Source organism: Manis pentadactyla, chromosome 17, assembly GCF_030020395.1.
Source record: "Manis pentadactyla isolate mManPen7 chromosome 17, mManPen7.hap1, whole genome shotgun sequence".
In the NCBI taxonomy this organism is placed as follows: Eukaryota; Metazoa; Chordata; class Mammalia; order Pholidota; family Manidae; genus Manis; species Manis pentadactyla.
In genome coordinates, this window is record NC_080035.1 from 22740600 (window position 1) to 22768406 (window position 27807).

The 27807-nt window shown below is 35.1% G+C and overlaps 1 protein-coding gene across 4 annotated transcripts in view; it reads left to right on the forward strand.

The window, feature by feature from the left end:
• TDRD3 (tudor domain containing 3) overlaps positions 1-27501 on the forward strand; it is a 212781-nt gene extending 185280 nt beyond the window's left edge. For 3 of the 4 annotated variants that reach the window (XM_036893643.2, XM_036893641.2, XM_057494583.1), the window contains exons 13-15: positions 5502-5587; positions 22362-22487; positions 27246-27501. In XM_036893643.2, the coding sequence (XP_036749538.2) occupies positions 5502-5587; positions 22362-22487; positions 27246-27276 (243 nt within the window). In that variant the 3' untranslated portion in view covers positions 27277-27501. The remainder of the gene's footprint in view (positions 1-5501; positions 5588-22361; positions 22488-27245) is intronic. The other variant, XM_036893642.2, reaches the window with a different exon arrangement.
• The last annotated feature ends 306 nt before the right edge of the window (positions 27502-27807 follow it).

Here is a 27807-nt window from a genome sequence, read left to right on the forward strand (position 1 = left end):
TTATGAGCATTTTGAGATGTAATTTTGCCCCTGCTACATCAATAGAGACATTTTATTTCGCTGTTTAAATTAGTACTAAGAGAATAGTATGCTATTTTAAGAACATGTGCAAAAGAATTATTTGAATTGCACTATCTGATAACTTGATATATTGTAACCTACTCAAAGGAATTACATCTAAAAGATGGTTAAAAAGTTCAGGTGATCTAAGTTTTTTTTATATTGACCAATGAAAGTACAAATTATTTTATGTTCCTTTTTTCTAAGTGTGAAATAACTCTCATAATGACGTGACATGGTAAGGCTTAGCTAAGATTTGCTATCTTTCTTTTCAAAGTTATTTTAATGATACTACTCAAATTTGTTCCTAAGTTTAGTTACAGTTCATAAAGCAATTTAAGCCTTAAATCATTTAAATATTAATATTAACTACCAAGTTAGCATAACCGTTTAAGATGTCCACAGCATTCTTTTTGTGTGTATATGAATCATACTAGTAGATATTATATTAATCTTTTACTTCCTGAATCTCCCCTTTATTGATAGCAACCTAAAGTTTAGAATCCTGAATTAGGGTATTGGCTAATTAAGGAAATTCATGATTCTTTATGTTCATGCTAATTATTACATAATTTTGATTTTTCATTTAAAGTAGTCTTAAGGAGTGAGATGTACAACTGAAGGGGGCTGTGATTGTCAGGCGAACTTATTTTTTCTCTTGACATTTTTTATTCAGAAGACCCAATGTTTGTTTTCTGTAAGTGTGCATCTTGTTTTTTCATTTACTTTACTTATTGGGACTTCTAAAACTATAATTTCAAACTGCACCGAATTTGACCATTCTGTTGCAAAAGACTTGCTAATACACTCCTTGCACGGGAAATAAAGTAGTAAAATAAATGAATCTGAGGAATATTTTTGTTTTGTTTTATTTCTTTGTTCCCAAAGATGTTAATCTTATATTGGTTATGTCCTTTGACTAGGCATTCATTTTGGGATATTTCAAAGATTTTCATAAATCTGGGGAAGCATCCCTCTTGAATTAAAAATATGCACCCAATTCTGCTTTAGTTTCTAGTGAATATCTGAGCCTCTTCCATTTGCACATAAAAAGGCAGAAAAATAGTATTGCTCGTCGTACCATAGACTTTATTCCCTTTAAGATGGCATTCTGCAACGCACTTTGCTCCTGTGAAGTCAGTGATGGTGAACCTTGATGGCGCTGGGCGAAAAGGGGACTTGGGATACATACTTGATTGCGCACCATAGTGCATCATCAGCTGTCCATTCTCGTTGTAAGTCTAATGTGGTCATCTGTGTGTCTTTATTTAATACTATTTTTCTGCCTTACTTTTGTCATCTTGTTTATTAGTCATGTCTCTGTCTTTTCATTCTTTTTCCTAAACATCATTGTGCTCTTTTGACTTTTTTTTTTAACTTCATTCTCATTTTACCATTATTGTGTGGTATCTCTTGATGTATGTGGTCAACCTAGCCTCCTGATCCTAATTTCCTGAACTTTTTTGGACCTATGCTGTTTATTCTAGCATCAAGTGCAATAGGCTTCACTGTTACATCTCTAGGAAAATGGTGGAACTGATCTGTCCCCTTGTGAGAAATCCTCTGGTGTTATAGGAGTTCAGGTTCCATTAAAACTTGGGAACAACTGGCAAGAATTTTACACCTGAGCTTGAAATCACTCCCTTAGCAGCCTGTCTTTGACTGAGAGCTCCATTCAGAAGGGAAAGGAAGTACTGCAACAGTGAGTACATTTTATTGCCTTTAAAAAAAACCCAAGTCCATATAGTTTCTTAAGAGTAAACATAATGAAGAGGCTCTAGTTAAGCAACTTAGATCATCATAAGAATACAAGAGTCCTTATGTTTTTGAACATTTTCTTAGTCCTTCTAGCTCAGTGCTTTCTGAAGTGTGGTCTGAGAACATTAGTTCTGCTTCTTGGTTACGTAAATTTGTAAAATGTTGGTTAAAAAAATGCAGTACGCTTTTTGATTACAGGACTTTCTTGAGCCCATAACAGGTTAATATGTATTTTAATTCTCCAAGAGAAGGATTATTAGTATGTATTATTTCACAAACTTATTTGCTCATGGAACTCCTCTTCCTTTTTTTTCCCTGTGTAGAACTTGCTATAGAAAGTCTCAAGAAGTACTTTGGAAAACATCTTAGCTATTTTCTTTCCAGTTTTCAAATTTCCCATATTTAAAATAGGGTAAAGATTTGCCTTCTGAATATATGATTTTAGATGTCCCAAGCTTCTTATTAATAACATACTATATTTTTTATATTACAAATAAAGACTTAAATATATAAAAGGCGGTTTCTACTCAGATATGTTCCAAGATTCTTTACCTTTCGGTAAATAGAAGACAAAATATATTCCTGAAGTTTTATGTCTCTTCTAAGTACTTACATCATTAGTAAGAGTGTTTCATTACATAAAAATAAAATAAAGATCTTATTTTACATGTACTTAACATACAACTCACTAGTCTTTTAATTTTATTTTAACTCCAATTCTTGACACTTTTATGTTTTAAATTAACTTTTAGAAATTGTCATTATGAAAACTCTCATTGCAGCTGTTATAATATTGCTGTCCTTTTCTGTATTTCTCACCTACTAACCCACCTGATATTCTTGATATTTATATGTTCCAGCAGTAAGGAATTTTCATTATTTGTTTGGGTTTTGTATTTGTATTCTCCAATAATCTAATTTGAGGCAAAATCCAATTTTTGTTGAACTCGTATTGACTACTACTAAATCAAAAGAAAGTGTCAAATGTGAGCATTCTTCAATAAAAAGGAGGACTTCTCAAAGATCAGAAATTATTTTTTGTTTCAGCATTTGTTTTACTCTTTTATTTATAGGCTAGTGTGTTCAGAAGCCTTTGAACAGGATTGTTTTAATCAGTTAAAAGCTGTTAAAATCCTCCTAGGAAACAAACTCATACTTAACTGTTCTTGGTCTCCTGTTCTTTTTATCCTTGTAATAGTTGTTCATTCAGAAGAATTGATAATCTTGGATCTAATTCCACAGCTCACTTGAGAGATCTGGAGGGAAAAAATTCTTACTTTAAAAAACATGTCCTTAAAGGCACTTATAATTATAAACAAGGGCAGAATTTATGGGTGGGTAATAGCTAGTGAAAGTGCAAAGGAGCTCTATAAATAAGCACTAGATACATACTATAAAGACTCGAGGGGATTAGATTTTAAGTGAGCACAGGAACTGGCTTGGTAGCTGAAACAGTGAAAGAAGGTCATTAATTATTTGTTGAATGGTGGATCTAGTCCTGGTTGCCACCTTTATTACTGAAGACTCTTTCATCAGACATCAAAAGCCTGAGCACAACAGTTTAATATGATAGTTATTCAGCAAATACTCTTTGAGTACTTTTTGTAAAAAACTTCCTTTGGAAAATAGATTGGTCTATATGCCCAAGGGAATAGAAGGATATAAAAGAAGTAGAAGATACATTTCCTTCCTTCCAGAAGTAACTTAATAAATATTGAGAAGGCCTCCATCAGATTGGGGTGGTTCCAGTCTTGAAACCATTGTTCACATGGTTCCTGATTACTATTTTGTTATGCGTGTTAAATGAATTGGATAGTGTAAAGCAAGTAAATGGGGAAGCCTAACATTGGCTTTTCAAAACTAGTATTAACTTTAACAACCTTTTATTAGGGTTTTTATCTTTCCTGAAGTATGCTCAATTTTTACCGTATCATGAGATTAGGAAATTATGGTTAACCCTCTTAGTTATGCTTAACCAAGAGCTTATTATACAAGGGCAAGACACTAGAAGTTAATTCTATTTCTGCACAGTTCAAAGTTTAACATTTATGGACTTGGGGTGGTTTTTTTTTATGTTGTTAACCATTTTGGGTACTATTCACTGAATGGTTTAAAAGAATATAATGAGCATTTTATCTTGAAAAGACATAGCAAATAAGGCTTAAAATAATGTGGAGAAAAGTACACTAATGTATTTTTTTCTCATATAGTGATCAGATAATATAAATCGTATTAGGAATTCCTGAATTTGACCATCAGGACCCAGAAGAATGTTAAACTTAACTAGATTTTTAAAATACACAGTTGGAGCGTTAAAGGAAAAGGGAGGTGTATATATCAAAAGCTTGAGAATATTAATACTTACTTAAAATTTTTTATTTATTCAAGGTAAACCTTTTTTTCCCCTTCTTCCTTTTTGTTTCCTTTCTCTCCTTTCCTTTCCTTCCTTATCCAGGTTCCTCCTCCTTGTCTTCTTCCTTGTTTATTTTATTTTGTTTTACATCTGAGTGTTTGTTGTTTTATTCATCTTAAAGATTTCAAGTGGCTCTTAACTATTAGGTTGGATACATTCCATCCATTAGACATGACTGGTGCTCAAATGAGCATCTTTTATCTGGTTAAATGAGCATCTTTTAAAGTTAGAAGATCTTCTAAAAGCTTTGGGCACAAATAAATTGATATCCCTGGTTGATCTTTTGTATGCCCTGATTAGTATTAATGCTTACTTAGCACCTGGTCCTGCTGGGAGTAGTTGTCATAAATGGAAAGGTTAGAGACTGAGATGTATTGGAGCTGATTACCAAAGAATATAGAAATGATGCAAAGTCGGTCATATGGCCAGTCTATTAAAATTGTATCCTCATATTGTTAGGAAATAAGCAAAGAAAAGAAATGTTTCTCATTAAATATGTTTAGATTTTAATAGAAATGTAAATAGTCAAGATGAGAAATTAAAATACATAATTCCCTAAGAAAAATTAAGGAACTATTCAAGAAACTAGACTCAGGAACTCTATATCTTGTTATAGAGAATTAATTACAAAAGTCTGCATTAAAAACACTTAGGTATAATTTAGAAATGAATATAAGAGTTACATCTCAAGAATATGATACATACATTTTCCTATTAATTTCTTGAAGTACTTAAAGTTAGCTATGAAAAGAATGAATATTCTGTCCATTCTAATAATCATAACTGCTTTAATGAGAATAATCACTGAGAGAAGATGATTAAGATAGAAAAAAATGGCCACAGAATAGGTTAAATGTAAATTTGATATTTTGGTTCTTAGGCATTTTTCAAAATAATTTTTATAATGGCATAATTTAAAAGGTTTGACTGAAACTGCTGAACAAAATCTTTTAAACTAATTTCAATTATAAAAACAAGTTTTACTTTCTGAAATGAGAGTTACCTTGCTTTGAGCTTCCGGTAGGTAAATTTCATATCAGTGGCAGAGTACAGCCAAAAATAATCCTGACATTATTTACCACTCATTGCCATTCCTGAGCCCAAGGCTGAGAAACATTTTCAGATTCTGTGTGCTTTCCCATGAAAGAATTTGATGCGAAGTGATCACTCAGACAGTTAAATGTCTGCTCTGCTTGACCTCTGAAAGAAGGGGAAAGGGCAAGGCTGGTCTTGGCAATTACTTCCACATCCCTTTTTGCCCCTGCTTCAGCTCCAGGGGAGCTGGAAATGCACAGGAGGAATCAGAAGACCTGGGTCGAGACCTGGCTCTGCCAGAAACTACCTATGTGACTTTGGGTAAGTTACTTAATATCTCTGGGTCTCAGTTTCAGTACAGGGTTGTTGTGAGAATTAAGTAATATGATCAATGAAAATGTGCTTTCTAAATTCGCAAGGTCCATAGAAACATGAATATTTATTATCATAAGCTTGGCCTCCTTCTCCCCTATCCATGTGTAGTCTAGTATCCTCAGCTATGCTTTTTTAAAGCAACCCAAAATAATTCCTTTTGTTTCTCCCCACATCCTCTCCAGTTTAGAACTCTTATTCCTACCCTCTGAATGCTTGAGTTAAGTGTTCTAAGAATGCAGAAACAGTGATTAAGCTAATCTTCACTATAGGGTGGATTACTGTTACCCTTCCTACCTTTTCACACTCTCACCTTTCTTCTTGCGCTTTCTCAGAATTATGTGCTTAGAAACATTAAAAAATCCCATTAGCAAGGAAATTAAGAAAGTGTTGGGGAGAAAGAGCCTTGGTAGGGAGGTCCCTGAAATCCTGTTACCCAGATCACCCCTCCATTAGTTAGTGAGGTTGATGGGGAAAATGGGAATGATTGTGTTTCTAGTCCTTTCTTCTTCTCTGTGGGAAAGGAGATGGAAATAATTCTGAGTTAAAAGTTCTTCAGAAACCTCACTGAAAACCTAGGTACTCAAGGAATAATCATAGAGAGAAGAGACAAGAGATTTAGTGGCCATTTCTTAGGTCAGCTCTTTGAGTTGTATCTTACTTGGCTTCATCTTTGCTTCTCAGTAAAAGTAAGTCCTAGCCCACCCTCAGCCCAGCTACATGTATAACGCTTGTTATCTTCACTGGGTGCTCAGTTTTCAGAGGCTGCATGGTGCCAAGGAAGAAAGAGACTCACCTTCTGCTGGATCACATCTGCTTTCACATAAAGGGGTCTTTATAGGGGCATAAGAAGAGCTTATAGCTCTTCTTGGCCCAAACTTCCCCCATAATGTAAGAATGCTTGATCTGGCCATGTATAAATAATAATTATAGCTATGTGAACTGCTTGCCATTAATGCCTAATTACCATGGAGCACAGTAACACTCATGTCACGATTATATTAACTTTCTTAAAGATTTTTGTTTATTTTTATGGCCTTGAACCATTGACTTTTGCTCAACATGGTTTCTTGCTGAAGTAGTCATCTTTCATAATTAAAATTTAGAAATATTGAACTGGACTGATAATCAGATGCAAATTGAAACAAGCACATTTTTCAACATATGTATTAATGGGAAAAATCTAAATGATAATACTCATGCAGGTAAGGATGCAGTGATACAGTACTCTACATCACTGCTGACAGTGTAAATTGGTATGATCCTTCTGATTTTTTCCAAGCCTTAAAAGCCTTCATATCCTTTAAGGCATAATCCCATAGTTGATACCTGTCACAGGGAAAGAACAAAGGAAATAAGCTAATTGCTGAGAGATGATCATTACAGCATTATGGTAATAGTAAAAATCTAGATGCTACCTAAATGCCTAATGAGAGAATGGTAAAATAAATTATCATCCATTTGCTGGATGACATTTGTACAGCTATGATAAAAGATCATTATGAAGGCTGTAAAATCATGGGAAATATTTACAATGAGTGAATAAAAGGCAATTTATAGATTTGAATGAGAATAGTAGGTAGGGGTAGTCGTTTTAGTGTACAATTTGGTACATTCTGTATGTATATACATACATTTTTTTCAATTTTACAAACTTTCTGTAATTTTGTATCCCTCTTTTTTTTTGAAAAAATCAAAGCAGGCAAAATAAAATTAGACAGAAGAAAGTTGATCATGGTTATGGAATTTTATTCTTAAATCCCTAAAATTTACAAAAAGGATCTGAAAATACAGGAGTTTAAAAAAAAAAGTAAGATAAAGAAAAACATGACTCCTTAATTTCTAATGTTGCTCTTTTGCCTTCAGTGAGGTTAACAGCAGCATGATTGTGGTCTTTCATGATAAAATACCATGAACCTTAAACTTGTTCCTGCCTATAATTAGTAAACAAAATACTCCTGCAGCTAAACCAGTACACTTACCTATATGAAGTCTGTGACCACCTCTATCCACACAACCTACTTCCCAATTCTTTACAAAATTCTCTTTACTGTCCCCAAAATGTTTACTCACCTTCAGAATTCCGTCCCAAGTACTTTCAAATGCAGAGCAAAATTTGTTTAATCTGTATTTACCTACCATTCATAATTTCAGGAATACATTGTGTAATTCTAATACATTTTTTTGTATTGATTGTTTGACTCTTTGTCCCAACTTTCATATTTGATATGAAATTAAAGTATTGAGTTTAAAGTGACGTTTTTTATTTTGAAGTTTTCCTACTAACTTATAATTCCAAATATGTATTAATCTATTTCAAAAAACATTTTTTGAGCACTTATGTGGCTTTATCCCTTTGCCCAGAACAGTGCCTGGCACAACACATTTCCTTAAAGTGATAGAGTGTTGAACCTTGGGAATGCATAGATGAGCAGTTTCTTCCCTCAGGAAGTCACAGACCAGCAGAGGAGCTAAGCAAGTAAACCAACACCCTCTTACCCTGAAGAGAGTGCAGATAGAAAGCTCCTCACTCAGTCAACAGCCCACTCACAGAGGGAGCAAGGCCTTCTGACTATCCTGCTATGAAACAGCACTGCACTGTCACACACAAGTTCTCTGTCCCCTTTGCCCTGTTTTCTGTTCTGCATATCCTGCCCTGCCTCGGACCCCTAAGTGAAATCAGTGTGAGAACAGGGATTTCATCTCAGCTGACTCTTTAGAATACAGAACAGTACCTGAGTTATACAGGGCTCTCAATAAATATTTGTTGTGTCGGAATGAATGAAGATAATGTGAGTCTTGGAAGTCCTGAAAGGCATTTGGCACTTAGCTGGGGGAAAAGGGAGGACAGTGAGAGAACAAAGCAGGAGAAGTCCAGGAAGCCGTGAGAGGACGAGGTATTTGGCAACAGGATAGGGTGGCAGTGGTAAGCGTCAGTAGATGAGGCTGCAGAGGTAAGTGGGATCAAAGGACAAGGAGTCGGGTGTGTTATGGTAAGGAGTTTGAATTTTATCCCTCAGGGCAGGGCCAAATCAGGATTCTGGGCAGAGGAATGTCATGTGACCTTTGCTTTAAGAGGTTATTGCCTGTAGTATAGAAAATGGGTTTCAGTAAAAGCAGAGAGCCTGGAAGCCAGTTATTGCAATAATTAAGGCAGGACATGAGGACTTTGGAGTCATTAGAGTCTAGGGAAAACTAAAGAGTATAGGTGAGATTGCCTAGAGAAAGTGTGTAAAAAGAGAAAGACAAGGACTGGGGTCAGACTTCTGGGGAGTTTCACACTTGAGGGGTGGGGAGGGCGTTGGGTAGGTATAGCCAGGGAAGGTGAGGGGTGGGCAGCAGGAGAGGAATCCTGAATCTGCTGTGTAAAATGCTGGAGAGAGCAAGGAAAGTGAGGATGGCAAAGTGCCTGCTGGGTTAGGCAGTCAGTTGGTGACTGCTGACTGTAGAATGCACTGTCAGTGGAATGGTGGATGTGGAAGGCAACTTGGGGTTTCTTGAGTGTGGGTGGGAAATAAAGTGTGGGGTACTTTTAACATCTTGGTTGTAAAGATAGAGGATACAAGATGAGAATAAAGGAGCTGAGGGTAAAAACCCAAGCATGTTTACATCAAAGGCACAATGTAGCAGAGAAGAGAAGTTTTAAAAATAAGAGTGAAGAGTTTTAAAAATGCAGGTCATGATGAGAAAGTAGGGTACAATCACATGTGACTTTGTGTATGTTGAGGAACTGTTAGGGATAGGAGGTGAAAGAAGTAAATAGAAGTTTGCATGCTGATAAATTGTTGGGTTTCAGGGAAGGAAGCAATCATTCTATTGAACTCTTCTCTGAAGTAAAAGCAGGTCATGTCTTGACAGTAATGAGGTGAGGAATAAGAGAGGAGTTTTGAAGAGAAATGTAAAGATTTAGAAACCATCAGGAGAGTGGGAGAGGGAGCTGACCAAAAAATGTATTTATTTTCACAGCAAAAGTTTTCAGCCCTAAGTAAAAATCATGTACAGAGCAATCTGTGACAGTTCAGTCTCAGTTTCTAGTCTTTTAATAGCTGCAAGAGAGATTTGTTAAGTGGACATACAAATTAGAAGAACTTTACATGTTTATAAAGCAGAAGCTAACAGTTAACCACCAGCCAATTTTCAGGAGAGGTTCTTGCTAGAAACCTGATGTTTGAAAATCTGCTTAGTTATAATGACTATATTATTGTCCTACGACCTCAGCAAAATTCAGTTTTGGAAAATGCCCTGTGAAGAGAGTTTTCGACCCTTGCCTAAACTGTTACTATTAATATAATCCTAGGAATGCTAACAAAGTTTCAGGCCTTACTGAACTCATCTTCACGCAGGTAGTGATATTTTAAATAGGCAAAATTGTTAATTAGGTACTTGAGCATTCTAAGACACGTTGTGTGTATGCACGTGAGCATGAGCATGCCAGAGAGATCAGTGCTTAAACAGTTATGCCGGTCACTAAATTGTTCACTTAGAGAAGAAAATAAGGTAAAATTTTAAAACTGCTGTAATCTCATGACACTCTTAACCTATCTGTTGATCCATCTGTTACTGATCCATTCATGGAGAGTGATTTTCTAACACAGGCACAGTTTTAAATGAGGAAAAAATTTGTTTAATACTCACTATAATTTTTTCATGACAGTTACAAAGAATTGTCCACCACTAGCTATGGAAATAAAAAACAAAATCCAGATAAAAAACCAGGTAATCCTATTAAGAACATACATTCTTTACAATCATTGACTTAATTTATAAACTACCATGGAATATTCTTGTTCTGGCATGGAGGGGAATGGCCCGCCACAGACACTTGGCCCCTTTGTAATTGCTTTATCATACCAAAGTACTGATAAAATTTCTAAAAAGAGCTTAAACAACTTAAGAGTCTTTCACTAAAACCGGAGAGAGCTTAGAAAAATAGTCTGTCTCAAAGTTTATGCCACTGAATGTGATACACTCATTAAACAGAGAAACATAATACTATCAGGTTTATCAAATTACAAAATTGGTGATCATCCTATTTAAAATGTATTATAGTTATAAATTCTTTGGTAAATTTAGGACCTTGGCATTGAAGTGTACAATAGAATTATTTGTATTAAAGCCTCTGAGGATAAATGTCTTGAAACATGCAATTGTTAATGTGAAGAATTCGGTGTTTGTATTGATACATTTTACTGCTTTATTAGACTTTCCTTCCCAGTAGTCATGTTCTCAGGGGAGTTGATCCACTTCTGCAGATACTAAAATGGGGAACAGTGCTTGGATGAATTTTATAAAGGCAATTCCTCTATTTGGTAAGCCAGTAGGATTTGTCCCAGTGAAGAAGATTGCCTTTGGGTTCCTTTCTTCATTGGAAGAAAAATGAGTGTGTTGCTGTTTGACTAGCTTCTCAGCCTCTCTTTTGTATTATGTTGGTCATTAACACCCATAATTATAAAAATCACTTTATAAGTGTAAAGTGCCACCTAAAGGCTCATTTAGCATTTGTTAGGTTCTCAGCCTCTAAAACTCACTGGGATAATATAGTCAAATTGCTTGACTCAAACCAATAAAAGGAAAACTGTTTATGTTGTATGTGGCATTGTAAAGAACAGAACTTTATATTTGTGAGGTAGTCATAATAGCTGACTTTATTGAATATTTAATTTTGTACCAGACATTATTCCAATTTCATTACTTACAGTAATTCATTTAAGGTATAGCAGCTGCTTACTGATAGTGCAGCCACTTCCTGGTAGTTTGTTCTTCCAGTTGAGCCATTCAGAATAGATAGCAGTGGTTAATTTGTGTTTTATAGTAAGGAGTACAGCACCTAAATGATGCTGTATCTACTTAATTTTATTGATTTCATGATGTATTAAAATGAAAGTGATATGGAAAGCACTTGATTTTGATCAAGTTATATGAACCTTGTAAGAGTTTAGCATGATCAATCTCATTCCTTCAGGCCTCTGCATCCACACTGGGATGTGTGGAAAAGCATGGACTTCAGAACCCAACATGAGCTGGGCAAGGCGCTTAATCTTTTGTGACTTCAGTTGTGTTTTGTCCTCTGAAAAATATCAATAAAAATATGCAGCCCCACAGGGTTGTTGTAAGGAACATAGTAGCTGCTTAGTATAAACATTTTGTTCAGTCATTGAAGGACTGAAATAGTTGCCACATAGGTTCTTAATTACTCTTGGTTCCATTTCTTTAGTTCTCCTTCAAGGCTTTGGAAAGATCAGCCTCCCTGTTTGTTCACCTCCTCAAAGTGATATTTTTGACCCTGGATTGCAGCAGAAGCTACTGATTGGCACTTAAGTCAAGATCTGGGTATCTGTCCCAAGCTGCCCTCTAAGGAGAAGACCCAGGCTGCTGCTTTGCACCATCTTTTCCTTTGAATTAGTTAATTTCTTTTTCTTTTATATTTCCTGTTAATTTTATCTATATGAATGTTACTTTTATAATGAATTTCTATTTAAGGCTCTTAAAATATAGCCCTAATATAAAAATCCACAAATCTTTTTAAAGTAAACTAGTTTGTCTCACAAAATTAAAAAAACCATGTTCCTTCAAGCTAATAGAACTGCCTGCAACATAACAGAAATTTTCATCATTTTCTTTATGAAAAACGTTTTCCTTCACACTTTTGAAATCCTACGGTTTGTAACAGGCTTCGTAAATTGGCAACTTCCGTCCCGGCTCTGACACAAAGCTTTCCACCTGTCCTGCTGCCAAGTGTACCTGCTGCTTGACTTTGAAAGGATTCTTGTCAAAACCGGGGTTTTACATAAATTAGTGTTTAACCCTGGACAGGCTATTCCTCTTCATTTCAGTTGAGCCTTTAAAAGACTGTCATGCCCTTGTTCATAGATAATGAAAGTGAAATTTCACTTGGCATCACATCATATGCTGTGGCGTTCATAAACTGTTAAGGGTACCACAAACTTTCCGAGACTTACTGATTTGTCACTAAGCCTTAATCAGTAATCCTCAGTCCTACAGGTTCCTGTACAATGTAGACAGCATCCGTGATATCCTGCTCTCCCTTGCTTCTAGCGCAGTGGATCTATTTGCCTAAATTTTCTATTTTAATAAGCAGCTTACATTGGTGGGAGGTTGGGAGGGTGGGGAAGAAAGAGAAGGGGTTAAGTTGCATAAGTTATCTTACAGATGAATTTACAGTTTTTTAAGAGTTAATTGTTTAATTTCATACTTATCAGAAAGATATGTATTAATGAAACGCCACCTGAAAAATCTTTTATCTCTGTAATACAGACTTCATGCCTCCCTAACTTGTTCTTATTGTCATTGTTCCAGCCATTGCTGAATGGAGAAGGACAAATAGCTTCATTCTTGAACCAGAAGAACATATAATACATATTTAATAGGAACAAACATCCATTATATTCTTCCTTTGTGTAAGGTGATGAACAAATTACTCTACAAAGAGTATTTTCAGTTCCCCCAGCCTCTATTAAACATCTCAGATGTTTCAGGTGTGGAATTACAGGTTAATGAAATATGGTTCCTCAGATTCAATAAACCTAGAAATTATATTATTACAACCAAAATATAATATGTTTAATAGACTTAATTAAACCAGGTGATACATACTGTCTAATTTTCTTTTACCTAGGTTGATAGAAATCCTTTATTATTTTTGGAGAAAATCTTTATGATACCTGTTCCTTTCTTCAGCCATCTGACAATCAAAAATAACTGTGGTCTTCTAAGCATGGAAAGATTTAAATATTTTTTTAAAAGTGAACTCCTCATATACTGAACATTTTGAAATCTCATTGTGAGGGAAAAATCCATAAATTTAAGCATCCTAAGAGTAATTTATATTTGGATAACACAGATGATATTATTTCTCTACTAATTTATGGAGGTAAAGGAATAAATGGTTGAGAATGCAAGGATTGGAGTTCTTTCAAAACCTGGTTATAATTGGAACATGTATACACCAGTCACCACATTTAATTTCTTGACCAGCATTAACTGATTTACTATCTACAGGAGCCCTATGAAGTAATTACTAGTATTCCCATTTCACACACAAAGGGACTACAAATAACGGCTCAGAGCCTTAAAGTAATGTGCCTAAAATCACTGAGCTAGTAAGCTGCAGAGCTGATATTCAGGTTTTAGACTCACTGACACCATAGCACATGATCCTACGCTTCACCTCTAAATAGAGATAAATGATACCAGCTTCCTTGAGCATCTTTGTGGGGGTTTAATGAAACAATGTATGTAAAAATGTTCAGCATAGCAGTAAGTTTGTAGTCAGCATGTGATACACTTTTGATAAAGTATCTTTCATTCAGTCTAATTTCTCATGAATTTAGAGAATTTTAAATACAAAAATGAAGATGTATGTGGGTTGAGGTATCAGCAGTATTTCACAAGAGTCAAAAAGTATTTTACGTGCGATAGGAAAAAAAAATTCCTATTCTTTATCCTACTATTCTGTTGCTAAGGGTTTGAACTTATATTGATACTCTATTTTCATCTTCTAAATTTAACTGAAATCTAGTTTCAAATAAGTGTTGCTCTTTCAGATGGTCCTCTAATTTCTACTATGCAAAAACAAAAAACAAAAAAAAACTAACAAGTCACCAAAATAACTTGTCAGAAGAAGTGACTTAATATTATATAGTTACTCAGAATGCTCCGATGATACTATTCCAGAATAAAATCTTCCGTTAGTACATGGACTTCAACTGCAGTGAAGCTTAAAACTTTATGTTTAGGTTGGGAAAATTATTTTCAAGTATAGAATGAAGTAGACCTGGGAGTAGGTTGTAGGGATTTTGCTTAATGATGAGCATATGAACAAGCCATGATTTGAGCAGCTTCCTAAAAGATTAAAGCAAGATTTAGATTGCACTAGTAGGTTTATTTAGAGTTTGTTCATCCTGGGAAATAATAATATATGTTCTAAGCAGACCATACCTGGAATGTTGTTCTGAATATTAGGTTGTATAGAAAAGTAAATATTAAACTGTGTGAAAGAACAGGTGATTGAGAGGCTGGAAGATTCTGGAAATAATAGTATTTGACAAATAATTCCAGGAACTGTCTTCTGATACTAGAAAATAGAAGGCTAAGGGAAGGTATAACACTTGTTTTAAAGTAATTTAACATCTTTCATATGACAAAGGAAAGAGGCTCAACTAAAAAATGAAGGTAGAACTTCCAGAAATGCAGATTTGTACTTTACAGTGAAGGATACAGATCAGTGGAGTCGGCTGCGTTCACCAGCTATTTGTGGGACACCGACCATCACACCATCTGTGTGTGATGTGGAGGGTGAAGTTTGTACTGCACACAGATCAGACCATTGGCTCCTGGGTTACCTCACATTTCTAAGACTGTGGCTTCATTTAGTAGCCTGATAATTGATAAGGGTTTTTAAACATCTGTTGTCTTTATGTTTCACTAAAGAGAAATCATTTTAGTTCATTATGCAGACATTATTAATCTGGGTTGTTGGTCTGAATGGGATTTAAATGTGAAAATGATGTTTGTTACTTTGCCAGGCTATGTCCTTTAAGATGTAAATTTTTAATTGTTTTCCTATTAATGTTATGTTCCTTAACTTTTACTGAAGGCATTGTGTATTGCAGGACTTTTTTTCTTGTAGTTCTATAAAGCATGTCAAGTCATGTCTCCCGTCCCCACTCCAACCCTCAGTACTTTTTAATGGCAAAGGTCTGACCTGTATTTTATCAATTTGACATGGAGATTTTTTTCTAAGTCTGTTTCTTAGGTCTGTATTAGAGGTCACTGTAGCATACCGTAACTATTTGTCTCAGGTGGTCAGTTACATAAAATGCCTTGGGCTGACTGTTTTAGAACAAAAAGCAGTCTGATGTTGTGATGTAGTAATTATTACTGCCAGAGAGAATTAGTTAAGACATTTTAAATTGTGTTTTATTAGCTTACCAATTTAAGATGTAAAAATTACATAAATTACAAGAGAGTGAAATGATTAACTGCTTGTGTTTAGTGCTCAAATGTCTTAACCATAAAATATTCTAAAACATATTCACTCAATTAGCATATTTGGGAAAGCAGTTATTTTTGCAAAAATAATTTATAGGCATTGACTTGAAAACATATCAATAGGCCTAGATAAGCATTTTCCATTATTAAACATCATTGCTATACTTCTACTTTTTAAATAGTTTCTTTTTATGACATTTACTAAAATTTTAAGGGTATCATTTAAAGGCAGAATATTCAAAGAGGTTAATTATGTTAATTTATTTTTAGCTTCATCTTAAAATATTCAGATTTTATGCAAAAGTGTATAACTCCTGATTGATTGTTTTCAGTAACGCTTTGATAATTTCCTCCCTCTTTTTGTTGTATTTGCCCTTTTTCTCTATAATTAAAAAAAAAATCACTTCCCAAAAGAAACAAAAATAATGGCAACACTAAAATGATTTAGACTGTGAAATTATTAGTTTTGTGTATAGGTTTTGTGTATAGATAGTTTTTAATTTCTGAAGAAATAAAAGCAGGTGGCAAGAATCTTCCTTCTCTCATTGGCTCTTTCATTTTCTGCAGTGTCTTTCCACTTGCCTTTTGTGCCCAGAGCAATTTTAGAAATACTCTTACAACAAACTTCCTGAACTTTAGCAAAATATATTAGTCTAGTAGTTTAAGTGAAGTAGGTATGTTTATTTTATTGTCAAAGGGCTACTTAATTTAGGATAATAGGCAACATAGAAGGCTTATTTGCTAAACCTTTTATAGGTATTACCTCATATAATTCTCCATGTAAGCATATGAGTTCATTACTGTTTTCTGTGTGAGAAACCTGAGACATGGAGAAATTGAGTACATGCCTAGGAAGTGGTAGAGTTAAACTCAGATTCAGATCTGACTTAAGAGACTGAGGTCTTAAATACCAGTGCTATTAAGTATCTGTCAAGGAAATGTTTGCATGTATTAAGTAAGATACTCAATATATTGAGTAAGATACTCAAAGGAATATGCTCCTTACCCTGACTTCTGGACAAGCTTTTGGAATCTATTTTAACTTTTAGCTATTACAAGCAATGTGCTTTAGAGAGGTATACATATTTTAAATCATATATTCATTCTTTACACTTCACTATAATATTTCAACAAAGATGATCACCATTAAATGATGTTTATACTAGCCTCAGGACAGAAGCCATCCATTTGTTTAAAACTGATGTTAAGCTAGCTATTAGAACAAATTAAGCAAAACTGACTGAAACAAGAAATGCAAACATGAACCACATCATACAATGGAAAGAACTTCAGAGTAGAAAGTCTGTGTGTCTTACTGAAAAGATGGCCACTTAGGTAACTTTGGGTAAGTACACTGAACCTTACTTTCTTCATCTGTAGAATGGTGAGATTAAGTAATTTAAAGCATTGTTACAAGGATTAAGTGAAATAAAATGCAAAATGCCAGATAAAGAGTGGAATAAACATTCATTCCCCATCAGTTGCAAGTTGTAAATAAATTTTGGTGTGTTTTTGAATGGAAGAGTAGGTATATTTTTATCATTTGATGTTGATATGGTTGACATGTTACTAGTCTTTTTCAGACTGTATTCCTTTAGTTAAAAGGTGGTTGCAGCCTTTTGATGTTTAGTTGATTTTCTTGAGTGCTTAAGCTGTCAAGAATGGCTTGTTTACTTTGTTTGAAGGAGCAGAGGATCTTAATATTAGAGGAAAGGACAATGATGTATTTGTACTGTATTTGCTTTGACTGCCATTTAAACATCAAGTTTTCATCCCTGTGAAAGATTTGTGTCTTGTTTAGGTCATTGCTTTAGTTGCAGACATAGAATAAAATCTTTGAGCTTAGGTGTTCAGGCGATTTCCTAATATCTTACGGAATCACCAACAATTTCAATTTTTTTTATCACTTCAGAAAATACTCTTTTCTAAAAAATAGATCAGTTAACCACAGTGAAATGTCTCCCAGTTCTGAATTTTGCAGGATGCAGCATTGAAAAACATTGTGTTGTGCCAGCCATGCATTTTGGAACAGTTGTTTCATAATAAGATTTTGCATCAGTTTTTTTTTTTTTTTTTGCATCAGTGGGTTTTTGTTTTCTGCTGTAAAATATTTGTTTTAAATAAAATATTACAGGACTTTAGTATATTTAAAGAGATGATCTTATAGCCTGCTCTAGGGAAGGAAGACTATAATTCCCCATTATATTTTATTCTAAAGTGGTATCAATTTACTCAAATTTTCAAAAACAGGTAACTCTTATCATAAAATTTACTTATTTTGGTTATATATAATAACTTTCTCACATGTGAATAAAGGCTGAGACTTTTTTCTTTTTTTCCCTCATTTACATGTAGAAAATGAGTTTTTATTATTAAATGAGATATTTAATTCATAGAAGTTAGAAACAGGTTGAGTCTCTCTTGTGATAGAAGGCAAAGGTGAGAGGGCTCTGAGCTCAGTGGGAGGCATGCACTCCAGTTCTGGTTCTTCTACAAGCTTGCTTTCTTATATTAATCAAGGAGATACTGATCACATGCATGCGTAAAAACACCCACTTTAACCTAAGCCCATCTATTTTATATTGTAATTCTGTATAAAATTGCATTTGAAAGAAGAGTACCACATTTGCCCCCCCAAAAATAATAATGATAATTTTTTTTGAAGATTTAAATCTGCCCAGTTAGATTATCTCCAATTCCCCTTCCAGTTGTGAAATTAATTACATCTGTATTCCTTGCCTTCTTTGCCTGGAAGCATAGTGAAGGGCAAACAGGACTGTGAATCAGAAGACCTATGTTCTTGCTCAGGGTATGTTGCTTAATTACTTGAGCAAATAATAGCTACTTAGTTATTCGGACTAACTGTTCTTTACAGAAACTTCTTTAATAGTCTGGCATTCCAAGCAAATCATCTCTCATTGTCTCCTCACAGCGTTATAGCTGCAGGAGAATGCAGAAAGAACGGTAATTTAAGATGAGGCAGTTAGGTTACATAAATATGAACATGAGCTGGAGCAGAGGAAACAGCATTGTCAGCCAGTAGAGCTCTCTTCAAAAGTTCCATAAATGGTTGGGTTAGCATTTAGGCCTTAGAAGTAGAGGCAGAAGAACAAAAAATGTCCAAAAAGAAGAAGGGAAATGGTGGCAAACCTAAACCTCCTGAATTTCAGCATTATTTTTCAATCTGTCCTGACACTTAGGAGTAGAAAGTTTCTTCCTCCGTATTTGCCTAACCCAGGGCTTCCCAGTACTGGCCCTGCTGGCCTGGATAATTCTTTGCTGTTGGGCTGCTTTGCATATCATAGGAAATTTAGCAGCATCCTTGGTCTCTACGCATTAGATGGAGTAACGCATCTCACTCCCTACCTTTCCTCAGTTTGTAACAACCAAAAATGTCTCCAGACATTAGCTAATGCCTCTTGGGGGGCAAAATCGCTCCCAGTTAAGAACCACTGATCTAGAATTTTCCTTATAGTACTGGTTTATATGCTTAGCTGTGCTTCATCTTACTTTTTGCGAAACAGAAACCTGACCTCTATTTAAATGTGTTTCACATCTCTTACTGAACAATGTTCCAGTTCCAAATAATGGTTTATTATGGGCCTTTGTAACACAGCTCATTTATAAATGAGGGAATATGTATTTGTCTGTGTTCTAATTGCAGATATAGTATGTGCTAATGAGAGACTAAAGGTGATATGTAGGAAAGATGTGACTTGTCAAATGTGTTTTATAGATGAAGTTAGACATTTCCTTTTTGCCTTGGTGCTGTGACTTTTTTCTTTCCCAAAATATCACTGCATTCATGCTTAGTATCACAATGATTATTGCATTTTGTATCCTTTCATTAAAAGGAGCAGTGAATTAGTAAATACTGGCATGAAAAGAGGGTGCATTTTGAATATTAGTTATTTAGTTAAAACCAGGTGTTATTTGACAGCATGGCTCCATACCCACCTGCAAACAGGTGAGCAAAAACCTGAGTCCCAGTTAAGTGGTTCTAAATCTCAGAAGCTTAGGTAAAGATGACATTGGTCATTGCCATTTTGTGAAAGTCATCACAGGCCTTAAAGAGCCTCACCTGAGGGTCAGAAGCAAAGTGGTGCTGTTCTGGACTCTTCCTCTTGTGACCTCTGTGACACGGGAAAATCACTTCACCTGTCTGACAGACCAGATGGCCATCCAGGATTGTGCCAGCTCACAGTGCCAGAGTTTTAAAAAAATTCATTCCTGAAACTATACACTTAACATTTTTTTGAGTTTTAAACCGATTACAGAATACTGGAACCAAAAAAAGAAAATAGAAGGAAGAACAAGGTATAAATTTCATTCAAAGACGACTCCTAATAAACTTATCTATTACATTAAGCTGTGTATTATATAAAATGGAAAGAGGTACTCATTCAATGTTAAAGTTAGTAGCAGTAGAATATAGGAAGTAATTTTTGTAGGTAATCAGATTTGCCCTCAATTACTCCACACGAAAAGTATTTAAAAGTTAACAAAAAGCAAGATTGTGCCTTTGACAGTAACTGAAAACCAAACTGTCAAAACCATTTTTATTTTTTGCCTCTCTGTTTTGTATAAAAAGATTACAAAGACATCAAATAATGGGAAAGAAATCTCATGGTTGGTCATCTCTGTAAAACCATCTAATGGGCTCTAGCTAATAGTCTGAATCTTTTAAACACAGTAGAAACAGCTTTTCAAATAGCAGTGTCATATTATATAAACCCAGTTCACTCACTCAGCAAATGTACTGTCCCCCTTTAACAGCGTATTTTATTGAAAAAGTGTACGTTTTTAGATGTCCTCTAGGCAGCTCTGCAGCTGGGTGTGGAAAAAAAATAACATTACATTCTAATTTCTGAAATAAGTACTTCATCTCCTACAGCAGCAAATATATTTTCATCCTTCTCTGTTAATATGCAAAGCCTCAAATGTTTTTGTGTCATAAATGTTCATATGTCATAAAATTAAATAGCTCCTTTTCAAATTTAGCTATATTTGACAGTCATCATTCCAAACAGTGACCAGAATAATAAAAAATAATTCTCTCTTTTCCTGAACACTTGTTAATTTTCTTCCTGGATTTTTAATTGCTTTACTAAATTATAGATGTAATGTCTGATGCTTCTAACCATTTTGAGATTGATTGTTGTTAAAGGTGTGGAGAGAAAGGAGAGCTAATCTTGAAGTTATCTCTAAAATGTAGTTATTGAGTTACGCCAAATACATTGTTAGATTTCTCCATTCTCTTATTTAGGGGATGATGACTCCTGACAGATGATCATTAATTTCTCACTATTGGTTTACTTCTTTTACATGCAGACTGAGACTGAAAGATTTAAGCAGTAGTGTTTGAATCAAAACCCAGGATTGCCTTAGAAGTATTAAGGCAATGCCACAAAACTTTCTTGTGAAAAAGGGGACTTCAGTGTCCCATATATAAAATGGAAATAGTGGTTAGAAATACCATGGAAGGTGCTTAATAATGAGAGTTATGTTTGTGCCAAATATGAAATCTCATTTCTAAATAATAGGATTTGATTATGTTTGAACTATGTATTATATAAAACAGAAAGCGATTCTCATTAAGTGCTATCTATCTGCCTCTATCAGGTAAAATTCCGATAGTTGAATTTGTAAAATTTATAGAACTCAGTCTTTCATATAACCTCCTGTGCTATTAATATGGTCAACAGAAAGTAATCTTTCAGGAAAGAAGATTCAAAAATAAAGAGAAAAGGAGGAAGAAACAGATAAATTTCCAAAGTCTTGCAAATTTCTGTGCTCTGATAATTCAGGTGGAATTTAAGCTCTACTTTTAACATAGATGCTGTTGCTTTAGACAAAACTTAGAGCCATTTTTTTCTGTCTCTATGAGGGAGCGTACTTCATAGCTACATTAATTTAAAAACACTGAAACAGCAAGGTGGCAGTACTCAGGAAGAAACCAGTGTGCCTTTGGCTACGTTTCTGTTGCTTCTAAGTCCTTTTCAAATACTAAACTTATCTATATTCTTCTTGCTGTTTAATCTGCTTATCCTAATTTCTCTGTGCTATTTCTTGAGCTTGTAGATCTGTCCCCTCAGTAAGAAAGAAAATGAGAAAATAGTTTGTGCCTTTTTATGGTGATCGCTGTGTCTTGCATGAAGCTTTCTATATCTGTAAATTGTACTTCCCTCCTCATTTCAATCCATTATTTTTTCCTGTCTCTAGATGTAAGGTTCTTAACAATATTGAAGATTTTATCAGATGAGGGCAGACAGCTGGTGAACATTCTAGGCTCTTCAACCCCTTTTCCATATCTTACCAAGACCCCTTCCCATGACAAATACCTAGAAAAATTTAAAAGCCCAAATATTCAAGAAAAAAATTATTATAATGCTTGTTTTTCTGTGTTTTCATACCATTGTATCATTTAGTGAGGTAATCATGCCATTATGTGGAAATAGTTTCCTTTTCCAGAATTAAATTTGATTTTAATCTTACCACTCTAAGTTTTATTCTTATATTACCAAGGATCAAAAGAATGTTAACAGTGTCCCTGCCTTTTATTCCCCCCTTGCTCCCTCTGTTCTAAAAGTTGACAGACGTGAATTCCAGGGCAGCTTAAAAGGGTTTATCAAAATTGACACCATAAAGTGTGTTTGACTTAGGATACTTGGAGCTGTTTTAAACATGTTAAATCACTACTCGTTGTAAATAGGAGGATGAAGGCACCTATGACCAAACCCTGGAGTTCCGCAGAGGAGGTGATGGCCAGCCAAGAAGATCCACTCGGCCAACCCAGCAGTTCTACCAACCTCCCCGCGCCCGGAACTAATGCCAGAAGGTAAAGTTGACATTGGGAAATGGTTTCCTTATAAAGAAGTATGATATTCATGTTAAATATATAAGTTCAATTATTAATATTTCATAGTAGTATAATAGGGCTGATGTTTTAAAAGTTTTAGTTTTAAAGTATTTGAGATTATACCATAGTTACAAACTGCTTTTCCACTAAGCATTTTCCCACAAAAGCTATCCCTAATCCCCCTTTTTCTGTGTGTCTCCTCTCTTCTCTGGAGGTGATGACAATCACTGAAATGTCTGTACCTTTGAAAGCAGAAAGAAAACAGAGAACGAGATCATCACCGACCTGGATAGTTTCCATTGTTTAACTAATTTCAATCCAGTTTGAGAAAGAGGAAGTGTTTCATAGTATATCTTCAAAGGAGTTGGGTTAAGACAACAGGATTGCTTATTGAGATGCAATTTTGGGACCTTATGCTACCAGTCCAGAAACTTTCTTTCTTAGAGTTTCAGAAAAGAGAGTTGCTATCTGAAAATCATCTTCACAGGGATGATGAGAAATATAACAAGAAAGTCAGGAAATTATGGGACCAACCTAAGTCATCACATTTTGATGAACAAAGATCTTATTTCTTTATGTGTTTTTAGAAGGAAATACATTTGCCATCTTTGGTAACATTTCTATTTTTTCAGTATACCAGGACTTTTGAATATATTTTTTTTAATAATCAGAGTTTTCCTATTGCAGCTTTTGCTATGTATCACCCTAAAGACTATTTTAGACTTAACTGTATCTTATTTCTCAGTCCCTCCCTCTCAGTAGCAAGACCACTGACAGTTTTTAAGAAATTGTTCTCAGTTCCTCATTTCAGCTATTCATTCTGCTAAGGCTGTTATCCGCATTGTATTTTTCCCCTGCTAAGTGACTCTCTCAATTTTTCAAACTAGCTGTGGCTGTTTAACACCTGAAATGCAGCTAGTTTGAACTGAGATGTGCAACAAATAAAAAATGCATACCAGATTTTAAAGATTTACTTACAAAGAAAGTAAAATATCTCAGTGATTTTTGTTGATTACATATTGAAATGATAATATTTTGAATAGATTAAATTAAATATGTTATTAAAATTAATTTTTGGTTTTTTAAATATTGCTGGTAGAAAATTAAAAATTAGAAATGTTTCTCACACTATGTTTCTGCTGGACAGCACCATCCCAGAGTCTGCTATCTCCTTCAGCTTCCGCACCTTCACTGGTTAAAAATTAGTCTGTCATACTAAGTGAAGAAATGTTTCCCCTGCCTTCTAGCCCTTCTCTTCTCGTGTAGTCCTCAGCCTGGAGTGGAAGTCTAATGCTACTTGACTTCTGATTTACCTGAGGAAGTCAGTGTGGCATCTTTTTCCTCTTATCACTGGCTTTTCTTTGTGCTTAATACAAAGCCATCAAGTAAACAGATCTGACCTACTGTCCATAGTATCACAGAAGAGCTACTTCTCAACTTTGGGAATGTTTCTGCAGCATGTAAGAACTGACCAAAGCAAAATCAAAGTCTGTAAGGACAACAAGTTTTGCATTGCATGAGATTGAACATCACTTTTAAAATAAGCTCTGTGTGCTTAGAATTAAATCTCCTCTAAGGTGAATGAACACTAAGAATTCCCTGTAAGCTTTCTGAGGTCTTTTGAATTGTTTGAAACAAAATTTCAAAATAAGGCCAAAGATTTTCAACAACCTGATTGCTGTACATCAGTGGTTGCTTAACAGCAGGTGCAGAACTGGAGGCCTCCCCTGGGTGCCTTGGGGCTGTTGAAGGTGGGCCGGCTCTGGCGGGGCGGGATGCAGAGAAAAGACTGAAATGAGTAAGGGTGCTGCCAAATGGGCGGAATCCTCAGTCCGCTCACCCTTCCCTGCTTTCTTTTATGTGTCTCATATGTTAGGATGCTATGGAAATTTTCCTTTGGAAAACAGTATGCTGCTGAAAAGTAAATTATAAACTGTAGCTCTGGGGTAATTGTAGATTACTCATATCAAATAGTGCAATGCAAACAGCTCCTAATCCATCACAATCTTGGTGGTTTTCTGTGTTCCCTGAGGGAAATGCCCTCTTTTCCAGATGCCTGCTATGGATTGTACTGTTGACATGGGAAATATGTGACACAGAAATTTTGGATTCCTGACATCAATAAGAAAATTAAATTTGGCTAAGTGTGGGGAGGGAAGCAGTCTCATGATGGTATCACTCAGAAACCTCTCACTACAAGGTTTACCTGAAAAAAACAAATAAATAAAAAAAGGCACGTGATCTTGTTTGAAAAACATTATATTCATTTTGCATTTTAATTCAAACATGAAAGACTATAAAATAGAATTAAATATCTCTTTGATATACTGCCTTTGAATGGGAGGTTTACCAATAATAAGAAATACCCCTTTATTTTGTCACACAACTGAATATATTATTTTCTTCTTGAGAGAAAAGATACTTTCTTTTTATTTCCTTGTTCCTAGTTTCCATTAACTAAAACATTTTTTAAAAAGATATGCATTGTAGCCAGCCATTTGACTTCCAGCAAATATAAGCATGAATTCTAATATATGCTGAAGTTTTTCTGAGCCTTTGTTATCTAAAATTATTCCAGATAGTAAGAAACACTCAAGGCACTTTCTATGATCACTTTAAAAAAACATAATTTCATAGTCATAGTCTTTCTTTTTATGTTTTGGGTACTTTGCTAGGTGAAGAATGACACCTAGTAGCTGCTCAGTAAGTGTTTGTTAAATCAGTATATTTTGATACAGTTTATTAGTGTGTAGTTTATACATTCTTTTATTGTCCTAAAAAGTTTTTTTATAAGTCTCCTGTGTTACTACCCCCTCACCTCCCCACTTACACACGTACTTCCCCAAGGGTGGAGAGGGAGGTGGATTCCGCCTGACCTTAGTACCAAGGACAACATCAGTGACTAGCAAAAGCAGGAGACACCCGGGGTCAGGGCCGCTGAGGGAAGGCATCCCGGGGAGCAACGTGAGAAAGTAGGCCCACGCCTGAGAAGTGGTGGAAAGTGAGATCCAGACTTGGAGGGGAAATAGGGCCCAGACCTCCAAACTTCTAGTTCCTGGACTTGTCACAATTGTTACAGCCAACTTAGAAATATGAGCAGATATGGAAAGAGAAATTATAAAAAATCACATACTCTTTTAAATATATAAAGAATTACATATTATAAAGAATGCTGTAATTTTTTAATCAGTGAAATGGACCAAAACTATGTGCATTTGAAGAGGCTTCAGACATGACTGGAGTCCTAGAAACTAGATGCCAATTCGTTGGGGCAAGACTTAGAAATAAATTTTAAGTTTCATTTTCGTGGTAGGATAGAGCCCTCTGAAGACATTGTAAAGGCTGAGGAAGGCTTAAAGAGGAACAGGCAGAGTCCACAGCAAGGGGCTTTCAGTGACAATAGTGTATGTAAACCAAAACAGTGGGTGTTAAAATATTTATTGCTGGTGACAGAGTATGGCTCTAGATATGTTAACAGTTTGATTTTGATGTCTTCAGTGCTGTCATAAACTTTTGAATAAGAGTGATATAATCAAAATTAAGCTTAAGAAATACTGCTGCTGGATGTAAGGTGGATTCCAGAACGAGGAGGTATTGCAGTAGCCCAGTCAGAATGGTTAGTTTCAGGTCTTGCTGTGAAAAGAGAGTAATGGCAGCCCTGTGTGGGAAGAGTTTGGAAGACGCATCAGCTTGAAGCTCCCTAGTGCCATGGAGGTCACGGCTTAGCATGTAAAGCAGTTTAATAAATGTTGACTCATTCTGAACTTAGTTTTCTATTTGTTTGATGAAAAAAATGGCCTTCGCAGTTTTCATATATCAGCCAGAAACTTTGAAACCAATAACTCAGTATAAACTACTACGTAAATACCATGACTTTGTTTATTCTCTAAAATCCAGGTTTTAACACTGTTTTTAGGTGATAAAAGATGTATTTTTAAATGTCAGTTTTTTTGAGTTTTTTCTCAACAATCTGGTCCAGCATCTCTTTACAAAATTTTTCAAATCAAGGTCAGGGAAATGGTTGCTATAAAGATAGCTGTTACAGAACCCCATGATGCCAGCAGGAGAGGCATCATGTGAGGATAATGGTACCCGAAGCTCTTTATTTTACAGGCAGGGGACTATTTATTCTGGAAGGCATATGAGCTGTTTGTATGCAGCCATGGGAACCCTACCCATCCAGCATTCTGTCATGCATGAAACTGAAACAGGACTGGAGCAAACAAGGCTTCGCTCACCACTGCCCTTGAGTCCTTCTGTTGTCACCACCCAAAGTGTTTCAAGCAGAGTGGTATCTGCTAAGGGTGAGGAGCAGGCAGGAGGAGGTAAACTAAAAGGACTTACCTGTATGGACTAAACCAGTTCAGAGGTATTGAGAGGGGAAATAGAGTAGAATGGGGGTAAGAAGGTGGTTCATTGACAGACCATCTCTGTTAAAAATTATTCCATTGATCCAAATCCTGAAATCCACATGCTAGCAATAAAGGAGCTACTAGTGAGAGATGTACTTTAAGAATCTCTACAAGAAAAAATTATCATAAAAGGTTTTACTTGTTTGTTTACATATTGATTTATAGAAATTATAAATTAGGCATCAGTGTTCACTTTATTTACTTGAGATCTACTGATATTCATACAGACACTTCACATTTACAGATAAATTTTGGCAGAGTTTATCTTGAGTGTGGAAAAGTCGATTTGAGGGTCCAGTTTCACTCTTCCTCTCTTTTTAAATAGAGTTTTTGTGAAGAAAGAAGCCGTTGACTGAAACATCCTCGTCAAAACCTGTTGGTAGACCTCCTACTTCCCCTTCAAAATAAGACGCAGCCATGGCGGATATTGTTTGGAGAACAAAAAAACAGATTTTAGGGGGAAAAAGAATTCAGCCCACACAAAGAATGGGAAAAAGTACTAAGTTAACTAAAGCAAATGCCTTTTACATGTGAAAGAATTTTTTCTTCTGCCATCAATAAAATTAGTGCTCTATTATATACATTGTTTTACTGTATGTTTTATTTGCCAAATATTATCTTTCTTGTTCATCTGTTGTTAACCCCATGCTATAGAATAGAGTAACAATTATAGCATACTGATGCCTCCTCTTGTAATTACAGAATCAACTGACTTACACAGCTTGCCACATTTCTTGCAAAAAAAACCCTGAAGCTAAATAGCATGGTAATAACTGCTAAATATAATAGCAAAAGTATTTAAAACTTGAATATGTTGTTTTTAGCACTCTACTAGCTTGTTCAAATGTAATTTGATTTAAAAGATGCATTCCCTTCCCTAGAAAATG